At 32.0% G+C, this 27,733-nt stretch overlaps 2 protein-coding genes and 2 long non-coding RNA genes across 5 annotated transcripts in view; 2 read left to right on the top strand and 2 right to left on the bottom strand.

Moving 5' to 3' along the window:
• Positions 1 to 13,303, top strand: part of LOC126888252 (ecdysone oxidase-like) — a 51,270-nt gene extending 37,967 nt beyond the window's left edge. The window contains exon 2 of the mRNA XM_050656348.1: positions 12,699 to 13,303. Within this exon, the coding sequence (XP_050512305.1) occupies positions 12,699 to 13,273 (575 nt within the window). The 3' untranslated portion in view covers positions 13,274 to 13,303. The remainder of the gene's footprint in view (positions 1 to 12,698) is intronic.
• LOC126888258 (uncharacterized) lies at positions 234 to 2,970 on the bottom strand. Of its 2 annotated transcripts, XR_007699475.1 has the most exons (5): positions 1,426 to 2,970; positions 1,041 to 1,357; positions 825 to 896; positions 718 to 765; positions 234 to 464 (listed from the first exon to the last, which is right to left on the bottom strand). It is a non-coding gene; the product is annotated as an uncharacterized LOC126888258 (long non-coding RNA). The 2 variants fall into 2 exon arrangements; XR_007699474.1 differs by having other exon boundaries at positions 825 to 1,374.
• LOC126888259 (uncharacterized) lies at positions 5,809 to 6,830 on the bottom strand. The gene is made up of 3 exons (XR_007699476.1): positions 6,493 to 6,830; positions 6,007 to 6,246; positions 5,809 to 5,942 (listed from the first exon to the last, which is right to left on the bottom strand). It is a non-coding gene; the product is annotated as an uncharacterized LOC126888259 (long non-coding RNA).
• A 13,037-nt stretch (positions 13,304 to 26,340) lies between the features above and the next one.
• The window catches only part of LOC126888250 (uncharacterized), a 49,489-nt gene continuing 48,096 nt past the window's right edge, over positions 26,341 to 27,733 (top strand). Inside the window, exon 1 of the mRNA XM_050656345.1 lies at positions 26,341 to 26,450. Coding sequence (XP_050512302.1) covers positions 26,427 to 26,450 — 24 coding nt within the window. The 5' untranslated portion in view covers positions 26,341 to 26,426. The remainder of the gene's footprint in view (positions 26,451 to 27,733) is intronic.

Here is a 27,733-nt window from a genome sequence, read left to right as displayed (position 1 = left end):
AATACAAGACCAAAAAAATGTTTTAGGGGTGGACAACCCTTATCATCTAGGGGGATAAAAATCGGTCGAACCGTTTCAGAGGAGTTTGGGAACGTACTTTATGACACAAGAATTTTATATAATATAAGATACTATTTTATTAATCATAGTTTTGTTAAAAATCTGATTTGCTAAATTAAATGAATTTTTACCGAAAAATATATATCAAACGAAATCGAATTAAAACACAAATGTTTAGAAACACGTTATTTAATAAAAACTTCACAAAAACTACATTCTGTAAGAATTGTAAACAAACGTTTTAATTTTTACCCCATCAATTGATTTAAAGTTTTCTCCAGCTTTATTTTTTTTTTAAATTCCTGTACGTCTGCTTTTTTCGGAACTCTTTTTCTTTTATGAATCTTGTAAAGTATTTAAGCATCGTTTGTTTGTCCTTTTCGGTCCATCGGTGCCTGCAATCGCTAAAAAGAGTTAATACATAAAAAAATAATACATAAAAATTAATACAAAAAATGTGCCCTTAATTAGTTATATAATTTGGAAAGCATTTTTAATTTTAACAAAAGCAAGTAATTGTCCTTTTACGAATAAAATTATTATATTAGAGTTTTTTACGAATAAATATTTTTTAAATCGTATTAGGTAACAAATATATTATTAAATTAAAACAATTGTATTACGAGTAGCAGAGTAATAGTTATCTAAAGAAATTACCATTTGAACTGCTTTCGGTTTTTTCAGTAGTTGGCTTTCTTTTTGTAACTAAAAAAATAAAATCTTTCATGCATTTTTTCGATATACTCTTATTAAAACTTCTTTACCTTTATTATTTTGCATTGGATGCGTCATTTCATCGGTAGATAACTTTCTTTTACCCTTCGACGAAACTTTTTCTGCAGATTAATAATAATTATTTATTTGTTACTTTTAAGTAGAAAACTGCTTTAAGAGTTAGGAGCTACTCATCTTTTTTTTTCATTTATAATATTTATTGTAATGATTTTTTAAGACTTCGTTTATAATAATCTTTTACCTACCATTTTTATTAGCTTGTTCAATTTTTTCGTCAGTTACATCGCTACAATTACTTTTAGGACTCCAAGAATGAGTAGGCTCTGTTAATTTTAAAAAATGGATTATTAAACTTTTAGGCAATTACCAATGCGAGTACACTAATCCTACGTTTTCATTTATTTCATTTACTTCTGTTTCTATGTTTTCAATTTCCAAGTAGTCATTTTCTTCTATATTGATATCGTCTAAGCTCTTTCCTTTGTAAATATTAACATCACCTTTATTTAAAGCGATCATTGGTTTGGCTATTTTTGCAGTCTGGTATAGATCTTGAGGAAGTCTAAAAAAATATTACAACTATTAATTATGCTAATATAATAATAAACCGTTTTAACAAGATTGGCTTACCTATACCATTCTTCATGGTTTTTTTTGTATGACCCATAAAAGTGGCTAATTGTTCCATGTCAGTATTATGAATATCCATAATCTGTAAAATTGTTGCAGTCTGTTTTCGAAATTCGGTAGAAGTTAGAGAGTTGGGATCCTTTGCCCCACAGCTTTTTGCAAATTGTTTAATTACACTTGTTCCATGAAACCAACCTTTCGACGAATTGGGATTTGCAAAAATGTATTTATTATCTTTTGGAATTAATTTTATTTTTTCTCTTATTTTAATCATCAGCTCAATTTTCTCGTTTAAAAAAGGAGAAATTAAAATAAAATAATTCTTCTAAAAGTTTCTACACAATAGTTTTTCTGAAACAGTTAAACTTTCAGCAATTTCTTGTTGAACACTGGGGTCCGCAAATGATCTTTTGTAAGTAGAAATTTCAAGGTATTGAATCTCACCGATGCGTTTTCTATTTAGTATTAAAAGAAGGGCCATTACTCCTTTTGCTAAGGTTTTATATAAAGGAAGTAAATTATTTTTGTCATTTTGTTTCCCCTTCTTTTCTAAAAGTTTGTTTAATTTTTTGGCACTGTCTTCAACCTGATTTTTGACAAAACTATTAAACTTAATTACTTCACTTGTCACCGGCAGTATTTGGGGTTTTCCCATTGCCGTTCTTTTATTGTTTTAAGGCCTAATGAAGAAATTTCATTGGCCCAACTGGTCTCTAATGTTTTAAAATCTGGAATGCTTTTTTTCCTCATTAGGGTTTTTAAAGGTAAAGAATAGAAATTTTTTTAAAATCATTCGATTAGTTATATCGCATACTTGTTTTAAAGTGGTACCCATATGAAGTGCTAATGAAGAAGATTTAAAGCTTTTATCGGCATTGCTAAATCCCGAAATTACTTTTGTGGCCGTAACTAAATCGTCAAATAATTCTGGTTTCATAGCATCAATTAGGTTCTGAACAGGTGTGAACTCTCTAAGAGCAATCAAAAGTCTTGCTAATTCTCTCATTTTGTTGCTACTGTTACAATTTGCTTTCTTTTATGTTTTTTAAGATGGGTTTCCCCGAATAAACATATTAAAAATATCATTTTTTGAGGTGGCGCTTATTTTATCTGCTTTCATAATGCAAAATACCTCTTTCTTTAATCTTGACTGTGATAAAAAACTGTTTTGGCAGCGAGAATCCGCTGAAAATGTTTGGGATTGAGTTAAGGCATTTAGTCGCCCACACTTTGTACCAGTGTTTTTCTTGGCATTTTTAGCATGCTTATAGAAAAAAATTTTTTGTACACCCCAGAACAGTTTTCGCAAACAACAAAATCGTCAAAGTCTAATGCTTGGGCTTCCGTGGGCCTTCGAACAGCCACCACTTTTTTTTCTTCTCTAAACAAATGAAAATTTCCTTCCTTGCGTAAATAATCCCATAAGGTTTTCCTTTCATTAGATCCTTTTGGAAAAGATAAAATCTTTTTTACTCGACTTTCGTCATCATGTTTTCTTTCCAAATGTCTTGCAAAATGACTCACTTCTACGAAACAAATTGGACAGAAATTCTTTTTATCCCAAACTCTTTTTTCTATGTGAAAGGGCAACAATGGAATTATTAGTTTCGATCTAAAAAATTAAAAGTAAGACTGTAAAAAAGTACATTTTAAAACTAAATTTAAACAATTTAAATTAATTAAAAGATTACAAAAGGGATTCCCAATGACTGCTAATTATTAACCTAATAATTCTTTAACTTACGTTAGAAATATGGGGCTTTTCCGAGGGTTCGTCCTTTGTTAAAGTTGATTCAGGGCAAGTTACGTTTATGGTCTAAAATTAATAACAAAAAATCAGTAATAGTCGAGGAAATGAAGCATTTTGGCTCGCAATTTTTTCGTCCAGCATGGATTTACTTGAAATTTTTACAGAAGGTAAAGAATAGTCCAAGGATCATTTTCTATACCATGCCGCTGTACGCTAAAACCTTGGGGGTGGTTGCCACCCCATCTCGGGGGCGGGAATTTTTTATTACATTTTAACCATGCAAACCGATGTAAAAAGTAATTCTAAGAAAAACATGTTTTTTACATTTTTTTTATAAAACTAATATTTTTCGAGTTATTCGCGCTTGAAGGTAACAGTTTTTCGATGAAAAAATCGACTTTTTTAGAGGGTTTTTTGAGAATACCTCGAAAAATACGCATTTAATCAAAAAAAATGTAGATATCAAAATTGTATCTTTTAGTAACACAAACCAAATTCTTTTTCTGTAAAATCTTTAAGACCAATACAAACCGAGATACGGCATGTTGAAAGTTAGCTTTTTTCATCAAATGCATAAGTTGAAATATTCAAATTAAAGTAACGGAAAAATTTTGCATTTTTCGAGGAAAACTTAAATAATATTTTTTCAAGCATACAGTTAGGCCTTTCAAAAAAAAAACAATAAAAAGTTTCTAACCTAAAAATTAAGCGACTTATGATCAAAAAAAGGTCGGTACCTGCTTTTCTCTATGAAAAAAATCAGTGAAAACAAGCCCCTACCTACCCTCCTAATTAAAAAATGGTCTTCATCTTTCCGTAATTCCTTTTATATTTGGATTATCAATACACCCAAGAAGTTTGACCTATTTAAAACGCCTAATTTTAGAAAAATTGGAGTTTAAAGAAAAATTAATTTTTTGGAATTTCCCATTTTTTACCTTTTACTTTAAAATATCTCCGAAAATACTGGAGATACGAAAAAAATGATAAACTACTAAATTGTAGCTTTTTTAATAACTAAAATTACCTTGTGCACAGATTTTCATTACAGTACAGTTAGCGAGATATAGCTGTTTAAAACCTCTATTTACGAGCAAGCACCCCCTTATTCGAGCCCTTTAAAGCCACCCTAATTAAAAACTAAGGGATCTTATGGAATTTAGTTTACACAGTCTCATAACCCTTCAAAAATTCTACAAAGTCGTTTTTGAAAAAACTTTTTATCGCCAAAACTGGAGGAGCTGTGTTTATAAAACGAATTTATTTTTCGAAAAATTCGGATAGTCCGCTTATGGATAATTTTCAATGTATGTATAATACCACACAATCGGTTCGTATACTGGAAGATAACTAAAAAACTATTTGTATTTGTATTTGTACATATTTTTAAATTCGTATTTTTGTGTATTAAATAAATGTTGTTGTAATTCTTTAATTCTACTTTTTTTTGTATAGATCTATTAAAATATATACTTATAAAAACTGTAATGTTATTAAGGGTGGTTTTTAAGGGTTGAAATATTATGATATTATATCCTGAAGTATAAAACAATCATTATTTAACCAATCAAAACCACATTTTACCCACATTAAAGTTTACAATGTTTTTATATAATTTTTGACAATAAGGGGTAGTTTACACCCCTAAAAATAATCAACGCCCTTAAGCATGATATAGAAAATTAACTACAGGTTGAAATGATCCTAATCGCAAATTTTTATGTAAATCGATGCAAGCCGAAATTATTCTTTTAGGATAAGTAAATTTTTTATATGTAGCTCCAACAAGGGTGGTTTTAAGGGTTGAAATATTATATTATATCTTAAAGAATAAAACAATCATTATGTAAGTAATAAGAACCAAATGTTGACAATATAAAGTTTAATATGTTATTTTATTTTTTTTACAATTAGGGGTAGTTTTCACCCTTAAAAAACCAAAAGCGTACAACGGCTCAATATAGAAAATGAACTAGAGGGTGTAATGAGCCTAATCCCAAATTTTTGTACAAATCGATGCTGGACGAAAAAATTGCGAGGTTTTGCCATTTTTTCAGCTTCATTTCCTCGACTATAATGTCTATAAATAAATAAAGAATTACATTGAGCATTATCTTTTAAAATAAGTATCTACTTGTCATTTTGTATTTTACTTAAAATAAGGATTTATCCAATACTTTTTTGAAGTGATAAAATATGTCGTATTAAAAAATTACCTTAAAAATTGGGTAAATAGTTTCCTCTTCCCCTCCCTCAGACTCTATTTCCGTTTCGGGTACATATGAGGATGTGTCACGTGACTCGCTAAAGTATTCATTGTCTTCATAGTCTCTATGGTTAGTATTTGGATTCGTGTCAATTTTGGTCAAAATTGGATAGCAATCAAAATTTACAGCTTTTAATGGAGTGTAAGTTTTTTCTTCCAGCTAAAGCAATATTTAAATAATAGATAAATAATTAACACCAAAATAAGACTTTTTTAAGATATTATGTTTTATAAAATAGAGCAAATAAGTAGTATGAAAATAAACAAGTTTTTGTTAAATATTTTGTTTAAAACAATTTTTACCTTATCGTATTCAGGCGATTTTGATGCTTTTTCCTCTAAATCATTTTCTTGAAATTTATATAAATCCAAGGTTTTGTTTAAAGGTTGTGAGTCGTTATCAATATTATCATTAAGTTTAACATCTGGTTCCAGTAAAATATTTGCTTTGGGATTTAAATGGTCCTGTTTTTTTTCTTTATCATATTTATTAAATGGAGTCTAAAAATTAAAATAATTTTCTTGGTGTATACTTTAATTTACACTAAATGAGATCAAGACTTACCTCTACGTTATTTTTACTTTCAGATAATGTTGATTCATCTATTTTATTTTCTTGACATTAAAAAAAAAGTGAGTTGTTATAGTTTGCAAGTAGTTACCAATTTTTTCTTTAAGGTTAACGTTCGATAAGATCTTTACATTGGGCTCTAAAAGCTCAGTTTTTTTTTCGCATTTTGTTTCGTTTTGCTAGGCGGCCCAAAATAAGATTTTCCCATCTTATTTGCATTTGAATAATCTTTTTCTAAAAATTTAAGAAATAAATAAGAATAGAACAAAAAATAATTTATTCCACCAACGATTGCCAATAAAAAACATAATTTATAAAAGCGCTCCGAAGTTTATAATAAAATGGCATTTTTAATTTATTAATTCATTTATAATAAATATTTTGTAAAAATTTTAAATAATTAGACGTGTGTAAGTAATATTAACTACTTTGCCACATAACTGATTTTTGCATAAATTAAAAAACACTTGAGGTACTTACTTTTATTATTTTCGTCCAACGCGTTCCAAAAATTTTTTCGATCTATTTTCCATAGGTACCTAATATTTATCCTTGCGCCTAAAATCACTATTTTACGTCCGCCCTTACTATTCACAAGAATTAAAATAGCAACCGCTGAAACAAAACTGTTAAATTCGAGTTGAAATATAAAAACCGGGGAGTACCTAAAAGATTCGGCAAACAATACGAGACCCAGCGTTGTGGCAACATCGCTGGGTCTCATATTGTTTGCTGAGTGTGCCATGTATAACTGGCGGGACTCCCATGTCCTCTTGACTTGTAAGTGGGACTCGCACGGTATGCTCCGTATAGATTTATTAAACTAAAAGATTTTTCTTACCCCTCTCTGGGGCTCATAAAAGTTCATATTATATTGTTTATTTTTCTATAATAAAAATCTAATTATACACTTTGGTTATGGTGGGTCTCGGGTGGTCTGCTGGATATATCGGGACTCGCATGGTGCGTTGCTCGCGTATATATATATATATATATATATATATATATATATATATATATATATATTGTTGTGATCTTGATTATTGATATGAGATAATATTTTTATATGTCATTTAATTTAATCAATGCATGAATAATAATCTAATTAATTTACCAGATCACATATCAATGTGTTTTCAATCTCAGGGCTTTTTATAAAATTAAGTACTTACATACGTGGCTTCTAAGTATTTCTTAATGGTTCCTAATCGGGATAGGAAAGAAAAGAGTAAAATAATAACACATATGGGTTACAATTGTAATCAAAATATTGTTTATTTTATTTAAATGGCAATCACTGCTTAATATTTGCTATATCTTATTATTCTTAAACATAACATTTACCTGGGAATCTTGTTTCCTTTTGATTTCCAAATTGAAAGTTTTTATTAACATTTAACTATTATGATTTATCAGCAACAATTCTATTTAAGTTTGATGACTTTTCTGATATTATTGATTATGTTTTTTCAATTTTAAATGTGGTATTTACTACGAAAAACCCATACATTCATGTCCAAACAAATGAGACTGACCTTTTTCTGGTGCACTGAGAATGTCTTCACACAAGACCCGTTTCCTGCTATCCTTGGCTGCAATCAAAACCTCGTCCTGGCTTCCAGTAATGTTCTCCTCCGAAACTAGCTCGTATAGCTCTCGTTTCCTGCTTCTGTCGTGATGCTGTGTTCTACCTTTTTCGAAACTGCAATCAGCTACCGGGAACTCTTGGCTCAAGGAGGTTCTTTTACTCTCAACTTGGCCTACCTCTCGTTCTACGATAGATACTCCACACTCACGGAACTACACCAGCTTTCTCACTCTCCGTACACTACCGTCTACGACTCGACTTCACTCCTCGACAGTTCAAAACATTCTGATCTCTATTTGTCATTCATTCCCCTACTTTCTAAATATCCCTTCCAGATTCACAAATCAAAATTCCACCACCAACTCTCATTCGCAGTATTCCTCAAAACCAATTTTTAAACTTTCTAAATATGCTTAATGGATTTCAAAGAAAATAGTTAATTCCCATTCTAAAATTACTTTCTACTAATTACAAAATTTAATGATCTATTATCTACTTTCACTAAGTCTTCTTTAGCATCGGCTAATGATTGAACCTTCCGCGAACAACGATAATGACCTATTTTCGATTTCACTTTAGTTTTATTTTAAGCGCATTGTTCCGAGTATCGTTTAATCACTTCTTAAAATTAAATATAACAATTTGTTGTATACAGGTTGTTCTAAATTTATATGCCCGTGGTTGAGAAAATTAAAAATATTTTATATTAAAGTGAATTTTGTTTATAATTATCAAATTTTAATTTTTATATCAAATAGAAATATAACAAATCCCCGCCTTGTATTCGATAAAATTTATCTGCATTTTTAAATAAATTTTCTCGAGGGCAAAACCAACTCCCTGTATATTTCCTTACTTTAATCTACGTCTTATACCCCTTCTTCTTGTATTACTCTAATTAGTCCCACCTGTAGAGTAATTGTTTCTTTATTTTCAGTGTCCTCATCCTGTGTTAGAGTGTCGGCTATTATGTTGTCTTTCCCTTTTTCCCATATCAATCTTCTGTCTTTTTCCTCAGATTTTTCACATACTTTTACCGTGTATTCTGCATCCTCGTTTTCATATGCCTCCTCTTCAAATGTCACTGTTTCGATCATATCTTTTTCGCTTTCATTTGTTAGCTTTATTTCTTCTTCTCCTGAGCTCATCTCTTCTTTTGAGGAATCCCAGTTTTCTTTTGCTTTTGATACTCTCAATTTTTCTTCTTCTGGGCTCAACTCTTCTTTTGAGGAGCCACAGGTTTCATTTTCTTTTGTCTTTTTCTGACTTTTTCTCCCTTTTCTTCTTTGTCCTTGCTTCGTTGCCAGATTCATTTCCACTGTTTGTTCTTTACCTGATTCGTCCGTATTTTGTTTCTCCTGTTCCTTGTTCTGTTCTTCTTCTTTTTCTTCTGTTAGATTCATCGTATTATTTTTAAAATCTATCACTACATGTTTTTCTGCCAATTCGTCAACTCCTACTATCATGTCATGTGACATGTTTGGCATTATTACACATTGTAGTGCATACATATTCTTGCCCAGTCGTACCATTACTCGTATGCCTTCATTTATAGTTGCCAATGTCCGTTTGTTTGCGCCCACTAAATTTACCCTAGGTATTTTATAAATTAAATTTGTTAAGTTAACTTCTTCTATTAGTTTTCTGTTGACCAATGTTATTTCAGATCCAGTGTCTATCATAATTTTAATTGGTTTCTCGTTGATAAATCCATCCACAAATTTTAAATTAACTCCATTTTTCTTTTCGTTGTTTCTTGCCAATTTAATAAACTCCTTGGGGTTACAAAAGATTCCTGTTTGATTTTTGGTTTTTAGTGAGCGCCGTCGTGAAAAAACGCCGGTTGCTCATCGTAGTTTATATTTTCGTCATAATGTCTCTCTCCGTCATATTCATCTGTCTGGGTATTATTCACTTCTCTTCTATTTTCTCTTGGTCTGTCGGATCTGTTTCGGTTTTCTCGATATCCCTGTTCATTTTGTCTACCATTATTTCTGTTTTCTTGATTTGCGAGTGTGGTGTTTCTATTCTGGTATTCTCGATTTCTGTCCTCATTCCATTGCCTATTTCTTTGTTCATAATTTCCTCTTCCGTTGTCTCTATTTTCGTTTTCCCTTCTGGGATTAAATTCTCGTCTTGTATAGTCCCTCCTATTTTGATTTCTATCTCTGTAATCCTGTGTTTCTCGGAGCCTGTAATCTTCTCGCGACCTTCTTGATTTTCTTTCTCTTAAACGTGATTCTCTTATTTGTAGGAATTGTCATAAACTATCTATGTCTTTGTAGTTTTGCAATGTGATATGGTCTTCCAGCGTTTCTTCGAAATGTCTTGCAATCAGTTCGACTAATTGTTCCGATGAGTAATTATATTGTAGATGTTTTGCGTTATAGTAAATTTGTAATGCATATGTCCTTTCTGACATACCCATCCTATCATTGTATTTCCCATTTTGCAATTCCTTGTTAATTTCCAATTGTTGGACTTTTCCCCAGAAATAATTCAAAAATTTTTGTTCAAATTGTTGCCAACTGTCAAATTCTTCTTCTTTGCAATCGAACCATAGGCTTGCTTCATATTTTAGATGGTTTCTGATAGTTTCTTTTGCTGTTTCGAAATTTCCGATGTGCTGTATTTTCTTTTTCAGGCTATTTATGAACGGCACTGGGTGTAATCTTCTTACATCCCCGCCAAACCTTATCTTCACGTCATCTGTGCTATGTATAACATTTTCTCTTCTTTCTCCTACATTTTGTTGAATATTGATTTCCGTAATCTTTCTTTCCATTTCTTCTCTGATTGCTTGAATAGCGTTTTGCAACTTGTTTTCCAAACTTTCCATTTCTTTTTTCTGGCAATTCGTTATTTCCTTTATTTTGCTTTTGATTTCTTTAATCTCTGTCTCTTGTTGTCTCATATCGTTCTTGATTATTGTCAAACATCCTTTTACTTCCTTTTCATACTTTCCTATGCGTTCCTCCATTTTCTTGTTGTTCTCTTCTATTGCTTGTTTCATTTTTTGTTGTGTTTCATCCATTTTTTGATCCATTTTTTGTTGTGTTTCATCTATTTTTTTATCCACTTTATCCATTTTCTTTGATGTTTCTTCCTGATTTTTATCCATTTTTTGTTGTGTTTCATCCATTTTCTTTGATGTTTCTTCCATGGCTTGTTTCGTTTCACGTTGATTTTCATCCAGTTTTTGTTCCATTCTTTGTGACTGGAGTTGCATCATTTGTAATATTTTATCTATTCCTGATAATTCTTGCTGTTCTGATGCCATGATTGTCGTGTCTAAAATGTCTTCTTGGTCTGAATTATTCTCTTGATTTGAATGTTCTTTTTGTTTTTTGTTGTCTTTGCTTTGGCTTCTTGTCACAGACATTTGTTTTCAAGAAGTATTATCCCCGCCAAATATGAAATTTTACTAGTATGTTACCAAGACGACTTTTTCTCACCCAAATATTATAAATTGTCAATAAATATATCAAATGTAAATATCGTAAAAATAAAATATTAAATCAGTTATGTAAAATTTGTACCTAAAAAGATCTAAAATTTTATGTTATCAAATGTAAGTATCTCACTTTTTACCACAGGCATATAAATTTTCAAATACCGGCTTTACTCTTTCTATCCTTCAAATTTGCCACTAGAAATACTTTTCAAATGCCCTCCACGTTGGACGACAGTTGTTGTGATCTTGATTATTGATATGAGATAATATTTTTATATGTCATTTAATTTAATCAATGCATGAATAATAATCTAATTAATTTACCAGATCACATATCAATGTGTTTTCAATCTCAGGGCTTTTTATAAAATTAAGTACTTACATACGTGGCTTCTAAGTATTTCTTAATGGTTCCTAATCGGGATAGGAAAGAAAAGAGTAAAATAATAACACATATGGGTTACAATTGTAATCAAAATATTGTTTATTTTATTTAAATGGCAATCACTGCTTAATATTTGCTATATCTTATTATTCTTAAACATAACATTTACCTGGGAATCTTGTTTCCTTTTGATTTCCAAATTGAAAGTTTTTATTAACATTTAACTATTATGATTTATCAGCAACAATTCTATTTAAGTTTGATGACTTTTCTGATATTATTGATTATGTTTTTTCAATTTTAAATGTGGTATTTACTACGAAAAACCCATACATTCATGTCCAAACAAATGAGACTGACCTTTTTCTGGTGCACTGAGAATGTCTTCACACAAGACCCGTTTCCTGCTATCCTTGGCTGCAATCAAAACCTCGTCCTGGCTTCCAGTAATGTTCTCCTCCGAAACTAGCTCGTATAGCTCTCGTTTCCTGCTTCTGTCGTGATGCTGTGTTCTACCTTTTTCGAAACTGCAATCAGCTACCGGGAACTCTTGGCTCAAGGAGGTTCTTTTACTCTCAACTTGGCCTACCTCTCGTTCTACGATAGATACTCCACACTCACGGAACTACACCAGCTTTCTCACTCTCCGTACACTACCGTCTACGACTCGACTTCACTCCTCGACAGTTCAAAACATTCTGATCTCTATTTGTCATTCATTCCCCTACTTTCTAAATATCCCTTCCAGATTCACAAATCAAAATTCCACCACCAACTCTCATTCGCAGTATTCCTCAAAACCAATTTTTAAACTTTCTAAATATGCTTAATGGATTTCAAAGAAAATAGTTAATTCCCATTCTAAAATTACTTTCTACTAATTACAAAATTTAATGATCTATTATCTACTTTCACTAAGTCTTCTTTAGCATCGGCTAATGATTGAACCTTCCGCGAACAACGATAATGACCTATTTTCGATTTCACTTTAGTTTTATTTTAAGCGCATTGTTCCGAGTATCGTTTAATCACTTCTTAAAATTAAATATAACAATTTGTTGTATACAGGTTGTTCTAAATTTATATGCCCGTGGTTGAGAAAATTAAAAATATTTTATATTAAAGTGAATTTTGTTTATAATTATCAAATTTTAATTTTTATATCAAATAGAAATATAACAATATATATTTCAAATCTGCATACATTACTCAGAAATAATCTCAAAATTTATACAATAACCTCTTTTTTTTATTTTTAGCTACTTTCTACAACCTGAATGACGACTACGCCACTGTATTCTCAACATTTAATACGCTGACTGATTTCTTAGTGTACTGCATAAACTTGCAACCAAAATCCAGGGGTTGGTTAAAACTAAAATCAAATAATCCTGCTGATTTCCCACTTATAAATCCAGCTTATCTATCAGACCCTAACGATGAAGACATTCAAGTTCTCTACGAGAGTATCCAGTTCGTCCTAAACCTCACCAAAAGTGAACCTCTTCAAGCTATAAACGCAACTGTAGTTGCTCAAGCTCCCGATTGCGAGTATTTAAGAGAAGAATCAGAAAAAGAATATTGGTACTGTGCTATCCGCTCTCTCACTTCAACTCTGTACCATCCTTCAACTACAACTAAAATGGGCACTAGTGAATCTAACTCAGTTGTGGATGTAAATATGAAAGTTCATGGTATTTCAAACTTGAGAGTAGTTGATGCAGGATCGATGCCCAAGCTAGTTCGAGGTCATCCATTGGCGGTTATTTGGGCCATGGCTGAAAAAATCGCTGATGCTATTAAAGAAAAATATATTAATAAATTGGAAGTTTAGAATTAAAATAAATAAAATAAATAAAATTTATTCAATTAGACTTTTCTTTGATATATCATATCCCGTTATTATATTTTCATCTGAAATATAGACTGTTTGACTTCTATTATCATTTCTGAATCAGTGAACCAGATGGCCCGATGAAATTACCAAAAGATTAGACCAAATAGAAACCATTTGTGACTTAAAAAGTGCTAGATATGTATATCAACAGCACCATACCATAAGGCAATACGTATTGGTAAATTCGGACTGTGTAGTTACAAAAACTTCTTTTCCAATTACCAGTTTTTAGTTCTGTAGCTTAGTTTCAAAGATGGCCAACTCCATTTCAAAGATGGCCAAGGGGAATCCAAATCTAAAGAGTTTTGGTGTCAAAAATGGCCAGAACAATTTTAAATCTGCATTTGAATAGTACCCTTGGTTACAAAATCGGCCGGCTCTGAAATATGTTGGTGACAAAAACAGCCATCTCCACAAAGCACCAATCAGATGGCTTCATTCTGTCACGTGAAACAGTGATGAAGTCTCAGGTGAAACAGTGATGAAGTCATGGAAGTCAACCAAGTTGTAGTGGATTTTTAATTCAGAATTATTTTAAGATTCATATATTTTCTACCGATCAAGCAGGTTCTAAAGAACTTTTGTTGTTAGTTTATTGATCGGGATTTTAAATTTTATTGACAAATTATTGTATTAGCTCAATAAATTACATGAATATATGAATTACATATGAATATTTTTAACACATATTTCAACTTTTTTATTTTCACCAAAAAAATCTTCAGTATATGGCAAGCCCTAATGCACTGTTACTGATATTTTACTACAGTCGAACCCGCTTATTGGAATAGCCTTCGTGCCAATCCAAAGTATTTCTATAACCGGATATTCTAATAACCGATCATTGGTCGCTAGTAGAAACGTTTCGGGACCTCAAATTTCTATTCCTTAAACCGGGATATTTCTTTAAGAGGTATTCTAATAAGCGGGTTTGACTGTACTGACTTAAGATATCCGCGACACCTTCAGCAATATTTTTGGTGACAAAAACGACTATATCCACATGTTGATTACAAACATAACCAACTCCATATTTCAACGTTAAATATCCCCTTAAGTACAGTAAAAAGCATAAATATTATTATTCCAAGATGCTCTGAAAATAATTATTAGTCACCAAAAAAAAAAATTCAGAGTACCAATTGTGTGGAAGTAGTTTAAACAGTTCTTTACTTATACTGAAAATTTTGCTAAATGGAGTTGGCCATCTTTGAAATCAGGCTACAGAGTTATATAGATAGAAATCACCTGCCGATGCTGAAGAGGGGACCATAAGAAACTAAATAGGTTACATATCGATTAACAAGGTATATTTCTTCAAACAAGGTTCTATTAAATCTGCAAAAATATATCAGAAAGCATATGCATTTATAACAAAAGCACAATCAAAACAAGGTGCCACAGAATACATTGCCATCTAGTTTGCAATTTGCACGAAATTTGAAGAATGGTAGTTGGAACAATTAGAACAATTCAGTCTGTAAGCGATAAGGATGTAAATGAGGTATTACTTTGCTTTTATAGTAAGCTTAAAATTCTGATTCGGAACAAAATGGATTCGATTTAGCAGAAAAGGCCGAAGAAAACGAACAAAGAATTTAACCAAAAAATTAAGATATGAAAAATTTTTTTTATGGATGGACGTGAAAAGATAAATCTAACTAAATAGTAAATAATAATGTTTTTACTTTCTGATTATCATTTTTTTAATAAAGTTCTTGCCTGGGGTACGAGCCGCCGCAAAAGGATTGGGCAATATTAAGGTTTCATTCGGTTCTTTTTGTACCAAAGTTTCTTTATATGTTTATGTCCATAAATTATAGAGACCCTGCCATGTTATGTCTGAACTGAAAAAAGTAGTATGATAATCGATTTACATATTATTTATTATTCAATAATTTTTTGCATTTGTATTAAATTCATCATATTAAACAAACAATAAATAGTTCAATTCTTATTTATACATATATTCTTTTGCTAAAATTCTATTAATATTCTGCAATAATTATTAGTATAGGTAGTTAGCTTTCAACAGTTTATTCAAGCACAATTCAATGCTGTAATAATAGTTGCCTATACTTCAGAGTTAAGAAAGTTTTAAAATAAACTTAAGTGTGTATGGACATGGATAAGAAATGATGATTGTACACTTTCTGACAACGTAAAAATAAAAGGAAAAATACAACAAAATACCAATAAGAACACATAATTCTAATTCAATCTCTTTAATAAAATAAGAAATGAGTTAGCCGGAAAACAAGAAAGGTTTTAATAAAATACAGGCGATCAAAAATATTAGGAAAAAGTCAAAAACTTTAGATACAAGTCAAATGACCAATCATAATATTGCGTAAGAAGGTCAAGAGATTCATATTGTCAAATGAAGAAAACGACAATGGTAAGAAGACAAAAAAAAAGTAAGAAGACAAAAAAAAATAAAAAAGAAAAATATTCACGTAAAAAATTATTTCTTTTATTTCATTTTGACACCTCATCTGCGGCTGTAACAATCAGTATTAAAAACTATATGCATCTTTTCTTCTCATAAGCAAGGAAACTAGTGTAGCATTGCAAAAGAAGGAATTGGACTTCGTATCTCCTAGGTTTTCACTCAATATGACCGGAAGTAGGTACAACCGAAATTATGTGTACAAATGAGTTGTATCTTATGCCAGTACCTAGATAATAATATGCTTAAAATTAATCAAACAATTAAATTATTAATTTAGTCATTCATCATCATTCTTTCTTTGCCTTATCCCTATGCGGAGTCGGCTTCCCTAATTGAATTTCTCCACACAATTCTATCTTGGGTCATATCAATATTAATCCCCTTTACCAACATGTCCTGCCTTATCGTCTCCCCCCAGGTCTTTAATCTTCCTCTCCTACTCCTTCCAGGAATCTGCACTTCAGTTATTCTTCGTATTGTGTGATTAACCTCTCGACGTTGAACATGGCCAAACCATCTTAACCTCTCTCATTTTGGCATCAATTGGTGCCACACCTAGACTCCCCTAATATACTTATTTCTAATTTTATCCTTCTTTGTCACTCCACACATCCATCTAAGCATTCTCATTTCCGCCACATGCATTCGTTGTTCCTCTTTCTTTTTCACTGCCCAACATTCAGTTCCGTACATCATAACCGGCCTTATGGCTGTTTTATAGAATTTTCCCTTCAGCTTCATTGGAATTTTTCTGTCTTACAACACACCACTCGCTTCTTCCACTTCATCCATCCAGCCCTAATTCTACTGCATGCATCTTCATCTATTTCTCGATTACTCTGTAATACCGATCCTAGGTACTTAAAACTATTGCTTTTCACAATCATTTCACCATCCAAAGATACCATTTTATTTGTAGTAGCTCCATCTTTAAATGAATACTCTGTTTTTGTCCTACTAAGTTTTAAACCTTTTTTCTCCAGAGCTTGTCTCCACTGTTCCAGTTTTTGTTCCAAGTCTCTTTCATTATTTCCTACTAACACAACATCATCAGCATACAAAGCACCATGGAATGGTACCCTGTAGTTTCGCTGTTATCTGGTCCAAAATTAATGAGAATAAATACGGACTAAGCACAGAGCCTTGGTGCAATCCTACTTTCACATGAAATTTATCAGTCTCTCCCACATCTGTCCTAACACTAGTCGTTACTCCCTCATACATATTCCTCATAGTCTTTACATATTCACCAGGGACTCCTTTCTTAAATTATTAATTTAGTAATTAAAAAAATCTGAAGAATAATATAAATTAAAAATATTTAAACAAAATAGTCCATTAAAATGTTACATTTTTTAGGCCGTACCTTGCATTTCTTAGAGGAGTCAATTTTATTTCTTTAATGTATAGGGGGATCAGTAGAAGCTTAAGTTCAAGTTTTTGGGGTCGCCATCCTTGTCCCCCGGTCGCCATCTTGGAAATGGGGTGCAAAGAGGTTTCGCGCTATATATCGTGAACTACCAACCCTACGGAAAATCTAATTAAACATAAAATGTAGCAAATTAAATTTTCCACAATTTTGTTTCTATTACTTTTTATCGTCAAGTGACCAACAAAAAAGATATAACCAAAAATATGTAAATTTTTTTTAACAAGTTTCCTTTTGGATCTTATAACTTTTTTTCAGTTCATTTTAAAATAAAATAACATTTTAACAATTTTGTAGAGGGTTTTTCAGCGAACCATTTCCACTATAAAGTTGTTTAATTCTATTTATTTATATAGGTTTTACAGCGCTCCAAACTTGACCAGATTCTCGAATGCTCATAGGGATACAATAAAAACAAAAGTTAGGCTTACTTTTCTATCTATATATATTTTTTATTCATACAATTTATTATGATTTTAACATTCCTATGCTATTATTAATCTGTTTTTGACCTTTATTCCCACTATAAAACTTATAACTTTAAGCATATATAGAAAAGGCCCAAGAAGTTGTTTGAGGAAAAATTCGCCGCTTCAGAAGAAGAATGACGCAACCGCAAAATGCAAAATTCTTAAGCAGAGCAAAAAAACGATTTTTGATATCAAAATCATAAAGTATGATAAAAATTAGCCATTCACCACACCGTGGTAAGGATCTCGAAATTTAAGCGTTTTTTGGGGTGTGCCGCTTGTATATGAAGTAACATACCTTTTTTCCTATTATATATTTTGACTTAAAATTTTCCAAGAAACTTCTTCATGAACTATATTTTATTGTTTTGTTGGTTAAAATTATAAACTAAAATGTTTGTCACTCAACTTTTTTAAGTAAACATGAAACTAACGAAATATGACGACAAAATGTTAATAAATTAACAACTCCTTTTTTAATCTTTTTAAACATTTTGAACAAATTTCATTGTTATCTACGTACTTCAAAGAAGGCACAGTAAAAATTTTAAAAGGAAATATTTACAGCGACCAAAGATACAGCGAGGTGAATTTGAAAAATCATCAAAATTGATTTTTGGCATTTTTGTATAAAATTTATTTTTTTAACATGTTCGGATAAATACAATAAACAACTTATTCGGATTCAGCGACCTCTAAAACATAAAAATAGACCAAAATTGATCATTCACCTTAAATTTGATTTTCGTGGTTGGCATAACGGAATGCCGCTCGTAGATAGAAAAGCATTATTTTTCTACGAGAATTCGAGAATCTGGTTAAGTTTGGAGCGCTGTAAAACCTAGATAATAAGTAAAATTAAACAACTTTATAGTGAAAATTGTTTATTGAAAAATCCTCTACAAAATCGCTATGTTATTTTATTGTGAAATGAACGTAAAAAAAGTTATAACTTCCAAAAGAAATTTAATTTGCTTCATTTTATGTGAAATTAAATTTTCTGTAGGGTAGCTAGTTTACGAGATACAGCGCGAAAGTCGTTTGCACCTCTTTTTCCAAGATGGCGGCCGGGGGACAAGGGCCTCAACCCCAAAAACTTGAACTTAAGCTTCTACTGAACCCCCCTACACATTAAAAAAATAAAAATGACTCCTTTAAGAAATGCACACTAAATGTAACATTTCAATGGACTAAAAATTATGTTCATCTTATTAATGAGCAGATGTTATTTGTTCTTATATGAATATACATAATTAATCAAGATATTAAAAGAGTCCATATGTTCTTTATATTATAGTAAAAAATTGTAGAAAGTTAATAATATATTAACATTTAAAAATATCATTTGTTACCTCTTGCTTGCAACTCAGTTACCAATAGAAAAATTGAAGGAACATTTCACTACTTTAGTACATTGTCCATTCCTCGCATTGGTACATATTTTTTCTTTTTCTCTCTATTATTGTGTAGTATCATTAATATCTGCTGCCTTGCGTTAGTTGCTCTAACTATTGAAGTTTTCCCTTTTTGACCATTTTGCCCAATTTCTTTTCTTCTTCACCTATTCTGTTGACGAATTCTATGTTTGAAATGTGTTGAACAGTGATATTTTGAATAACGATAAGATCAAATCGTGAGCGTCTTCTTCTTAGTTATTATACTTTAAAGGATCTGTGGATCGTGATCAACAGAAATAGAGGGCATAGCTCGGTTTGTAAAATTGAGAAGACTGGTACGGTGTGAAAACCTGAATATAGTGCTCCCGAAAAAACATAGAGCGATGTAGTGTGGTCCAGTATATCTGTAAGGAGATCTGGTCAAAAAGAGGAGACCTAGAGATGACAAGTTTATTACTCATAAAGAGACTAAGTGAAATATTACATGTAATGAAGCAAAAAATTAAATACATGATGCTTACTAAGGAAAACTAATGGTAAACAACCATTGAACGTGTTGACAGCTTAACTTACGTTCGCTTGCTGGTAGCTACTACTAACAAAACAAGCGAGAAAGTTTAAAGAGACGAATAAACCTTACAAATAGGGCATACTATGATACGCCCAAAAAAGTCTAAAATTAATATACACACAACTATGGTAATAAACAAATTACACATAATCCGATCAAAGCTGTAGAAAATATAAAAAATGAGCCTTAAATTCAAATTGAAAAAAAAGGGGAACTTACAATCCAGTACCAGTTGGGAATAGCTTTGGTAGGATGACTCACTGATCCCGTTGCTCTTTAACATTAGTATGGATGATAATATAATAAAAATAATGCGCAGAATGAGAGAATACAGGATGGGAGATATAGAGATAAGGAGATTACAATATTATGATTATGCTGATGAGGCCGCGTTAGAAAACCAGGATGACCTACAACGACTCCTACATTAATTTGTAATGGTAAAGGTAAGCAGATCAATTATCAAACGGGAGATGAAGTTTAAATACTTAGGCATTAAAATAACTATAAGGCTATGACGACGTTGAAGCAGAAGTAAGAGAACAAACTCGTTGTTGAGCAACAAGAATAGCTGGCTGGCTGCCTCAAGAATACAATACGGCGTAATAAAAATACTTGCATTGAAGTTAAATTGAGAATAAACAAAGATGCTATAATTCCCATATTGACATAAACCTAACTAGACCAAACACAAACCAAAACATTACTGGAAACAACAGAAATGAAAGTACTTCGTGACATAGCTGGAAAGACTTTTCTAGAAAGAGAAATAAGTGAAAACATAAGAAATACAGGTGGGGTAGTCTATATTATTGGTTGGATGCTAAACAGGAAAAAGGAGTGAATAGTGAATGAACCTATAAGCAGAATCGAAGAAAATAATGGTGAGAATAGCTTAAAATATATCGCCGACGGTGGAGTAACCATCTGAACGTTGATGCATGTAGATGAAGCTTAATCAAGCCTTTCGCCAAGAATAAATAAGAAAGAAGAAAGAAGAAAGAAGAAAGAAGAAAGAAGAAAGAAGAAAGAAGAAAGAAGAAAGAAGAAAGAAGAAAGAAGAAAGAAGAAAGAAGAAAGAAGAAAGAAGAAAGAAGAAAGAAGAAAGAAGAAAGAAGAAAGAAGAAAGAAGAAGAAGATGATGAAAACTGCAGCACTGCTGACATATATGTCCTCTAATATAGGACAGAAACAAATCCCAGAAGAATGCAATATGTACTTTAATTAATTAAACAACGATGATAATAACATTAGTAAGATAATTAAAACAGAAAATAGAATATTCAGAATATAAGTAAAACAACTGCGAATGGTTTGGACATGATATATAGTAAAAGGGGATAAAAATACATTAGTAAAGAAAGGAGTTAAAGCTAAAATAATAGGCAAAATAAGAAAGACAAGAGCAAGAAAACACTATACTAACACGACCTACAGAAGAGAACAGTGAAAACTACAACAGAGTAAGGACTCACACGAGAAAACTTTTGAGAAGAAAAAAGGAACAGTACCTAGAAGCACGAATACAGCAACTCGAGGAGAAACATAGAACCGGTCAGGCTAGACAGATTTATAGGAACCTAAAAACAATGACGGGCAACACGATCAACAGCCCAAGATTTATAAAAGACGATGCAGGACAATTGCTCACAGACGACGAAGAGATAAGCCGCCAACGGAGAAAGTATTTTAAGCAACTCTTAAATACATAAAACCCCACAAAGACAGGGCAACAAAGACAGTACCAGTTAGCCGAACCTGAAATACCAGGGCCCACACTAGCTGAAGTAAAGCCTGCAATTTCGTGCCTAAAAAACCATACCCAGGCCCAGATGGCATACAGGCGAAACTACTAAAAAAAGGGGAGAACAACTACATCTTGAGATATATCATCTTATAAAAGTAGTCTGGAAAAGAGAAGAAATACCGAAACACTGGCATGAAAGCCATATAATACCTATTCACAAGAAGTGAGACCAACAAATATGTCGGAACTATAGAGGAATATCGTTAATTAATACAGCATACAAGATTATATCCATAATACTGTTTAGAAGACTAACTCCATACGTAGAAGAAATAATAGGCGACTACCAAAGCGGATTCAGACCGGGAAGGTCGACCATAGACCAGATCTTCGTCCTACGCCAGGTGTTGAAAAAAAAACTGGGAATTCAACCGCGATGTACACCAAATCTTCGTGGACTTCAAACAAGCTTACGATTCTGTTAGCAGAGAAGCATTGTGGGAGACCAGAGTAGAAATGGGAGTACCTGGAAAGCTGGTACGATTAGCAAAGGTGAGCACGGAGAACGCTTCCGCACGAATCAGAATTGGCAGCACCACGTCGGAGGAATTCCTCATTGAAACCGGGCTTAGACAAGGAGATCCTCTCGCCCCCCTGCTGTTTAACTTGCAGTATACCCTGCAGTAAGGAAAGCTCAGCCACAACTGACAAACGGATTTGTCGCCCAAGGATCAAAAATACTATTAGCCTTTGCGGATGACGTGGACACAATTGCACAATCCACCAGAGATGAAAAAGAAGTTTTCACCCTATTCGAGAACGGAGCCAATGAAGTTGGTCTTAAGGTCAATGAGGACAAGACCAAGTACATGGTGATGACGAAGAACCCAAGACCAAGGGTTAGACAAAACGTAACAATTAATGAATACAATTTTGAAGTCGTCAAAGAATTTAAGTACCTGGGAGCGATCATAACATCTGAAAATAAATATGACAAGGACGTGGCGGCCAGGATCATTGCAGGAAACAGGGCATATTACTCATTAAGGACCCTACTTAAATCAAAAATACTCTCAAGACCAGCAAAAATAAGAGTATGTAAGACAATAATTCGTCCCACAATAACGTATGGAAGCGAAACATGAACTCTGAATCAGCGGGAAACGACAAAAGTACTGGTACTTGAAAGAAAGGCACTGCGGACTATATATGGGCCTTGCAGAGAAGAGACAACAGGAGAATGGAGAATAAGACAATGATGAACTCCAGACAACATATGGAGATGAAAACATAGTACGCTACATTAAAGCAAACAGAATACGATGGGAGGGTCACGTGCTAAGATCAAGTGACGAAAGACTTCTGAACGCCACATTCTGGGAAAGGCCCGATGGAAAAAGGTCAGTTGGTCGCCCAAGAAAGAGATGGAAGGACGCAGTAGCCAGTGATCTACGCAAAATGGGAGTACAGCAATGGGAAATAGCTGCTCAGGACCGACAACAATGGAGGGAAATAGTAAACGCGGCCAAGACTCACATAGAGTTGTAGAGTCAAACGATGATGATGAAATATATATAGTTATCAATATTTCGCCCGATCGAACATAAGACAAAATCATAATAGAAAAAAAACACGGCAGGTATAAACGTCATTACAATGATAAACAGCATTTTATGAGACTAGTGTATCAGCAAAGAAAATAAACAGAGGACATATGAGACTATAGTGAAAAGTATCACTTGGTACAGCTGTGAGGTATGGCCACTGAAAAAAAGAACACGGGAAACGCTGAGTGCAACGGAAATTAATTTGTGAAGAGTAGCAGGACGATCTAAAAGAAAAAGGCTTACCAACGAACGCAGTAGAGAAATAAAGGGAATCCAACGAACAGTCATAGATAACTTATCAACAAAACAGTTTATCTGGTTCGGACGTATACAAAAAATGAATGAACAACGAAAACCAAAGGAAATACTGGCAACCAGAGGGAAAGAGAAAACGATGTAGATCGAGAAAATTTGGAGCGAACGAATAGACAAGATGAGAGAAAGAAACGTACCAGAGGACTTATATGGAACAATCGGACGAATATGGAATTCGGAAAACGGCGGAGAACGTTTAGACCAGGGCGCATCTGTAAAAATATTAGTACATTTGGACGTTGAGAGGTGACTAAAAATTTTTTGCAGAAGTTGCTTGAAAATAACTCAAATAATAATATTTGAGTTATCCTCCCTCTCAAAAAGGTCCGGAACATTGTTTAAATAATCAAAATGTCAAAAAATTAAGGAAAAATTAGATTTTTTTCTTGGTTTTTTGATTCTAACTTTAAAAGTATTCATTTCTGAGAAAGGTTGTACTGAGATAAAAGTTGCGTAATTAAATTTCCTACAATATAGAATTAGTTACAGATTTAAAAAATAGTCACCCTTGTTTCAAAATAGCAATAATTGCGAAAAAACCATACAAAAACAAGTATTCGTATTTTACGTTTTTCAACCATTTATGCTACATTTAGGACCTTCATATTCCACTCAGAGAAACTCAGTAAAACAATAATGTAAATTTCATTAAGAGGAAACAGTAGCGATCAACAGGTAGCGATAACGCGTTCCAAGATTGCGGCTGTAATTTTGAATATTTTTTCGAGATATTTGGCACACGTGTTCGTAATATAATAAAGAATGGCAGTACAGAGCCCAATTTGAAAAATATATTAATATGTGGAAATTACTCTGTAATTAAATAAACTATTAAAAAACGAGCCTGTACCGCCATTAAGAAGAACAAAAAAATACACTTTCTTCAAATAAACTTTTTTATCCGATGCCTAGATTTTGTGTCATTTTGGAACTACTAGAATTTTTTATTTCATTAGTAGTTCCAAAATGTCACAAAATCTAGGCATCCGATAAAAAAGTTTATTTGAAGAAAGTGTATTTTTTTGTTTTTCTTAATGGCGGTACAGGCTCGTTTTTTAATATTGTATTTAATTACAGAGTAATTTCCACATATTAATATATTTTTCAAATTGGGCTCTGTACCCCCATTCTTTATTATATTACGAATATGTGTGCCAAATATCTCGAAAAAATATTCAAAATTACAGCCGCAATCTTGGAACGCGTTTTGGCTACCTGTTGATCGCTACTGTATCACCTTAAGATCCGTTCAACAGATTTTGCAAAATAAATTTTGCAATTCAGCTTTCGCAAAAAAAATGCATTTATTCAAAATGTTACAGGACTGAAAATAAAGCAGATAGCAAGTTGAATTTTTTTTTTGCATATAGAAGTGTACTGTACCTTTCATTTGCAATTTACAAAACTAAAATCGATTAACCACCATCCCGCCAGGAAATTTTTTAAATAAACATTAATTACTGGTGCTACGCGCAGGACAGCGGATAGTTTGCTCTGATTCTGCATTCCAATGACCTTGGATAATGACGGATACATTTTAATTTTTATAACATTTCGATATAAATAAATAAACTTGTTTATTGCAAAATAAAAACACATACTCTATCCTTTGAAATACCACTTTTTTTAGCAAAAAATTTCTTTGTTCATATATTTTAACTTAGAGAATAAAAGTTTATTATTTTTAAACATATGCAATTGTTTAAACAATAGTTCACAAACAATAATAAAATTAATTTGATTTTTGTGGAATTAAAATATTAAAATACAACAAAATATAGAGTAAGAAAATAATATATTAGATAAAAATTAGAAAAAAATTTGGTGGAAATCAACTTGTGTGAATCGAACACCGCTGTCCTGCGCGTAGCACCAAAAATTAATGTTTATTTAAAAAATTTCCTGACGCCGTTGTAATTAATCGATTTTAATTTTGCAAATTGCAAATGAAAGGTACAGTACAGTTCTATAGACAAAATAAAATTCAACTTGCTCTATGCTTTATTTTCAGTCCTGCAATATTTTAAAAAAATTAATTTTTTTTTGGGAAAGCTGGATTGCAAAATTTATTTTGCAAAATCTATTAAACCGATCTTAATCAAATTTACAGTGTTGGTTTATTATATCATTAAGTTTTTCTGGATAGAATATGAAGGTCCTAAGTGTAGCATAAATGGTTGAAAAACGTAAAATGCTTGTTTTTGTATGTTTTTTTTTCGCAATTATTGCTATTTTGCAACAAGGATGACTATTTTTTGAATTTTTAACCAATTTTATATTGTAGAAAATTTAATTACGCAACTTTTATGTTAGTACAACTTTTCTCAGAAATGAACAGTTTTAAAGTTATAATCAAAAAAACAATAACAAAATCGAATTTTTCCTTCATATTTTAATATTTTGATTATTTAAACAATGTTCCGGACCATTTTGAGTGGGAGGATAACTTAAATATTATTATTTGAGTTATTTTCAAGCAATTTCTGCAAAAAAATTTGAGTCACCTCTCAACGTCCATCTCAAAACAGATGCGCCATGGACTAGTTATAAACCGATATGTAGTACTAGTAATAGATACCACTATATTTTCTGGTAAAGAAATGTCTAAGCCTGACAATCCTATATTAAGAAACATCGTAAATTAAAAGCTTCAATTAAAATAACCACGTTGAGGCTTATCGCAATACTTTATTAATTGATTAGTTAACATTTGTAGATAATAAGCCTGCCATTAAATTAATAATCTTCTTAAATATTATTTAACAATTTCCAAAAACACTTAGTAACAATTATTTTCTGAAAACACGCCTTTTTTAATTCTTCTCACCAAAATAAATTGCAGACATATTACGTAAAAATTTCGAAAAGGCAACGGTATCCATGGTAAATTCTTAGACTGGTGATATATGAATCCGCCATTACAACAGAAATAGGAAATAGGTGGATTATGATAATTAGAGAGATTTTTAGATTTTTATTAATATGTAACATCTCTAATTTATAGGAAGTGACAGTGGGGCGATATTTTTGGTCACATTTATAAATTGATAGAAAACAATGTTGATCGGTAGTCGTCACAAAGAAAGTCTGTAAAAAATTAAGATGCATCTTCAGTATTCGGTCTCTGTAAGTTTTAGTTTTTAATTTAATTTAGTGTAATGGTGGTTTTTTAGTGAAGTAAAGTGTTAAACTATAATGTGGATTATATAAAGTATGTATAACTGTACATATAATAAGAAAACGTGGATTTCTTTTTGGCTTTCAACGCTACGCTTACGCTATTTGCCTGCATCATCTTCTGTAGAAGCTGATATTTTTCCTCATCAAGGGAATAAGTTATGGTACTTTTCGTATCTTTATTTTTTTATCCAGTTATGGTTCTTTTGAAAGTCTTCGCGAGACTTATTCATCCGTGACTATATTAGTGCTTTGCTGTTATTCAACTTTGCTTTATCTTTCTTTTAATTTTGATGTTCCCCGATTTTCTGTGACTTATCTATTTTTATGTGCGATATCTGGTTATAATATTTTTTATAACTTTTTTTATTATTCTTATGTCTAGCTTGTCTACTTGTTTTTGTTTTAAGACTGTCATGAGTTGGTCGTGCATTATTCTGTCAAACGTCTTTTAATAATCTACGAACTAGACATAAACATCTTTATCGACTTCCATACATCGTTACATTAATACATTTAAACCGACTAAAGCCTCCTTATTTGTCACTACATTGCGAAATCCGAACTGAGTGTTACTTATGCTGTACTTCATTTCCGTTGAGAACATTTTCTTCAGATTCTCCTTGACTGCATTTTTCCATCTATTTCTATAAAACTGTCCGAAAGTTTTTCATCAACACTATTTTCTCAATCTGGATTTGCCCTTAAGTTGCTCTCCAGTTCGTTTGATGATACCTCATCAACGACTTCTAAGCCTCGTTTCTTAAAGCATTTCTATTGATGTCATACAATGGTTCTGGACTTACAACAAAGGCGTCTCTTGAGTCTTGTTTTACCAATAAATTTGCTCGATCATTCCATTGCGCTTGCAGTCTTTCACGACCCGATTCATGCCCAGTATCTATAATAAAACCTTTATTTTCTTTTGCTAGGTTGTTGATGGGATTCGTGCAGTCCTCATCAGTTTTGATTTGATAAGTGGGTTCTTTACGGGCAGAATATATTCTTCGCTAGCTGTATAAACCAGCGATACTCTTTTTTTCCCTGGGCCACATAGCAGCTATTGCCACAGCTTGCGGGCCGCAGTCTATGTGAAATAATATACAGTATGGTGCAAATGAAAGGAATAAATTCGTTATTTCGTAAGCCGGCGACTTAAGGTGATACAGTAGCGATCAACAGGTAGCAAAAACGCGTTCCAAGATTGCGGCTGTAATTTTGAATATTTTTTC

The sequence above is a fragment of the Diabrotica virgifera genome, chromosome 7 (genome assembly GCF_917563875.1).
Source record: "Diabrotica virgifera virgifera chromosome 7, PGI_DIABVI_V3a".
Lineage (NCBI taxonomy): Eukaryota > Metazoa > Arthropoda > Insecta > Coleoptera > Chrysomelidae > Diabrotica > Diabrotica virgifera.
This window is presented reverse-complemented; position numbering and strand designations above follow the sequence as displayed.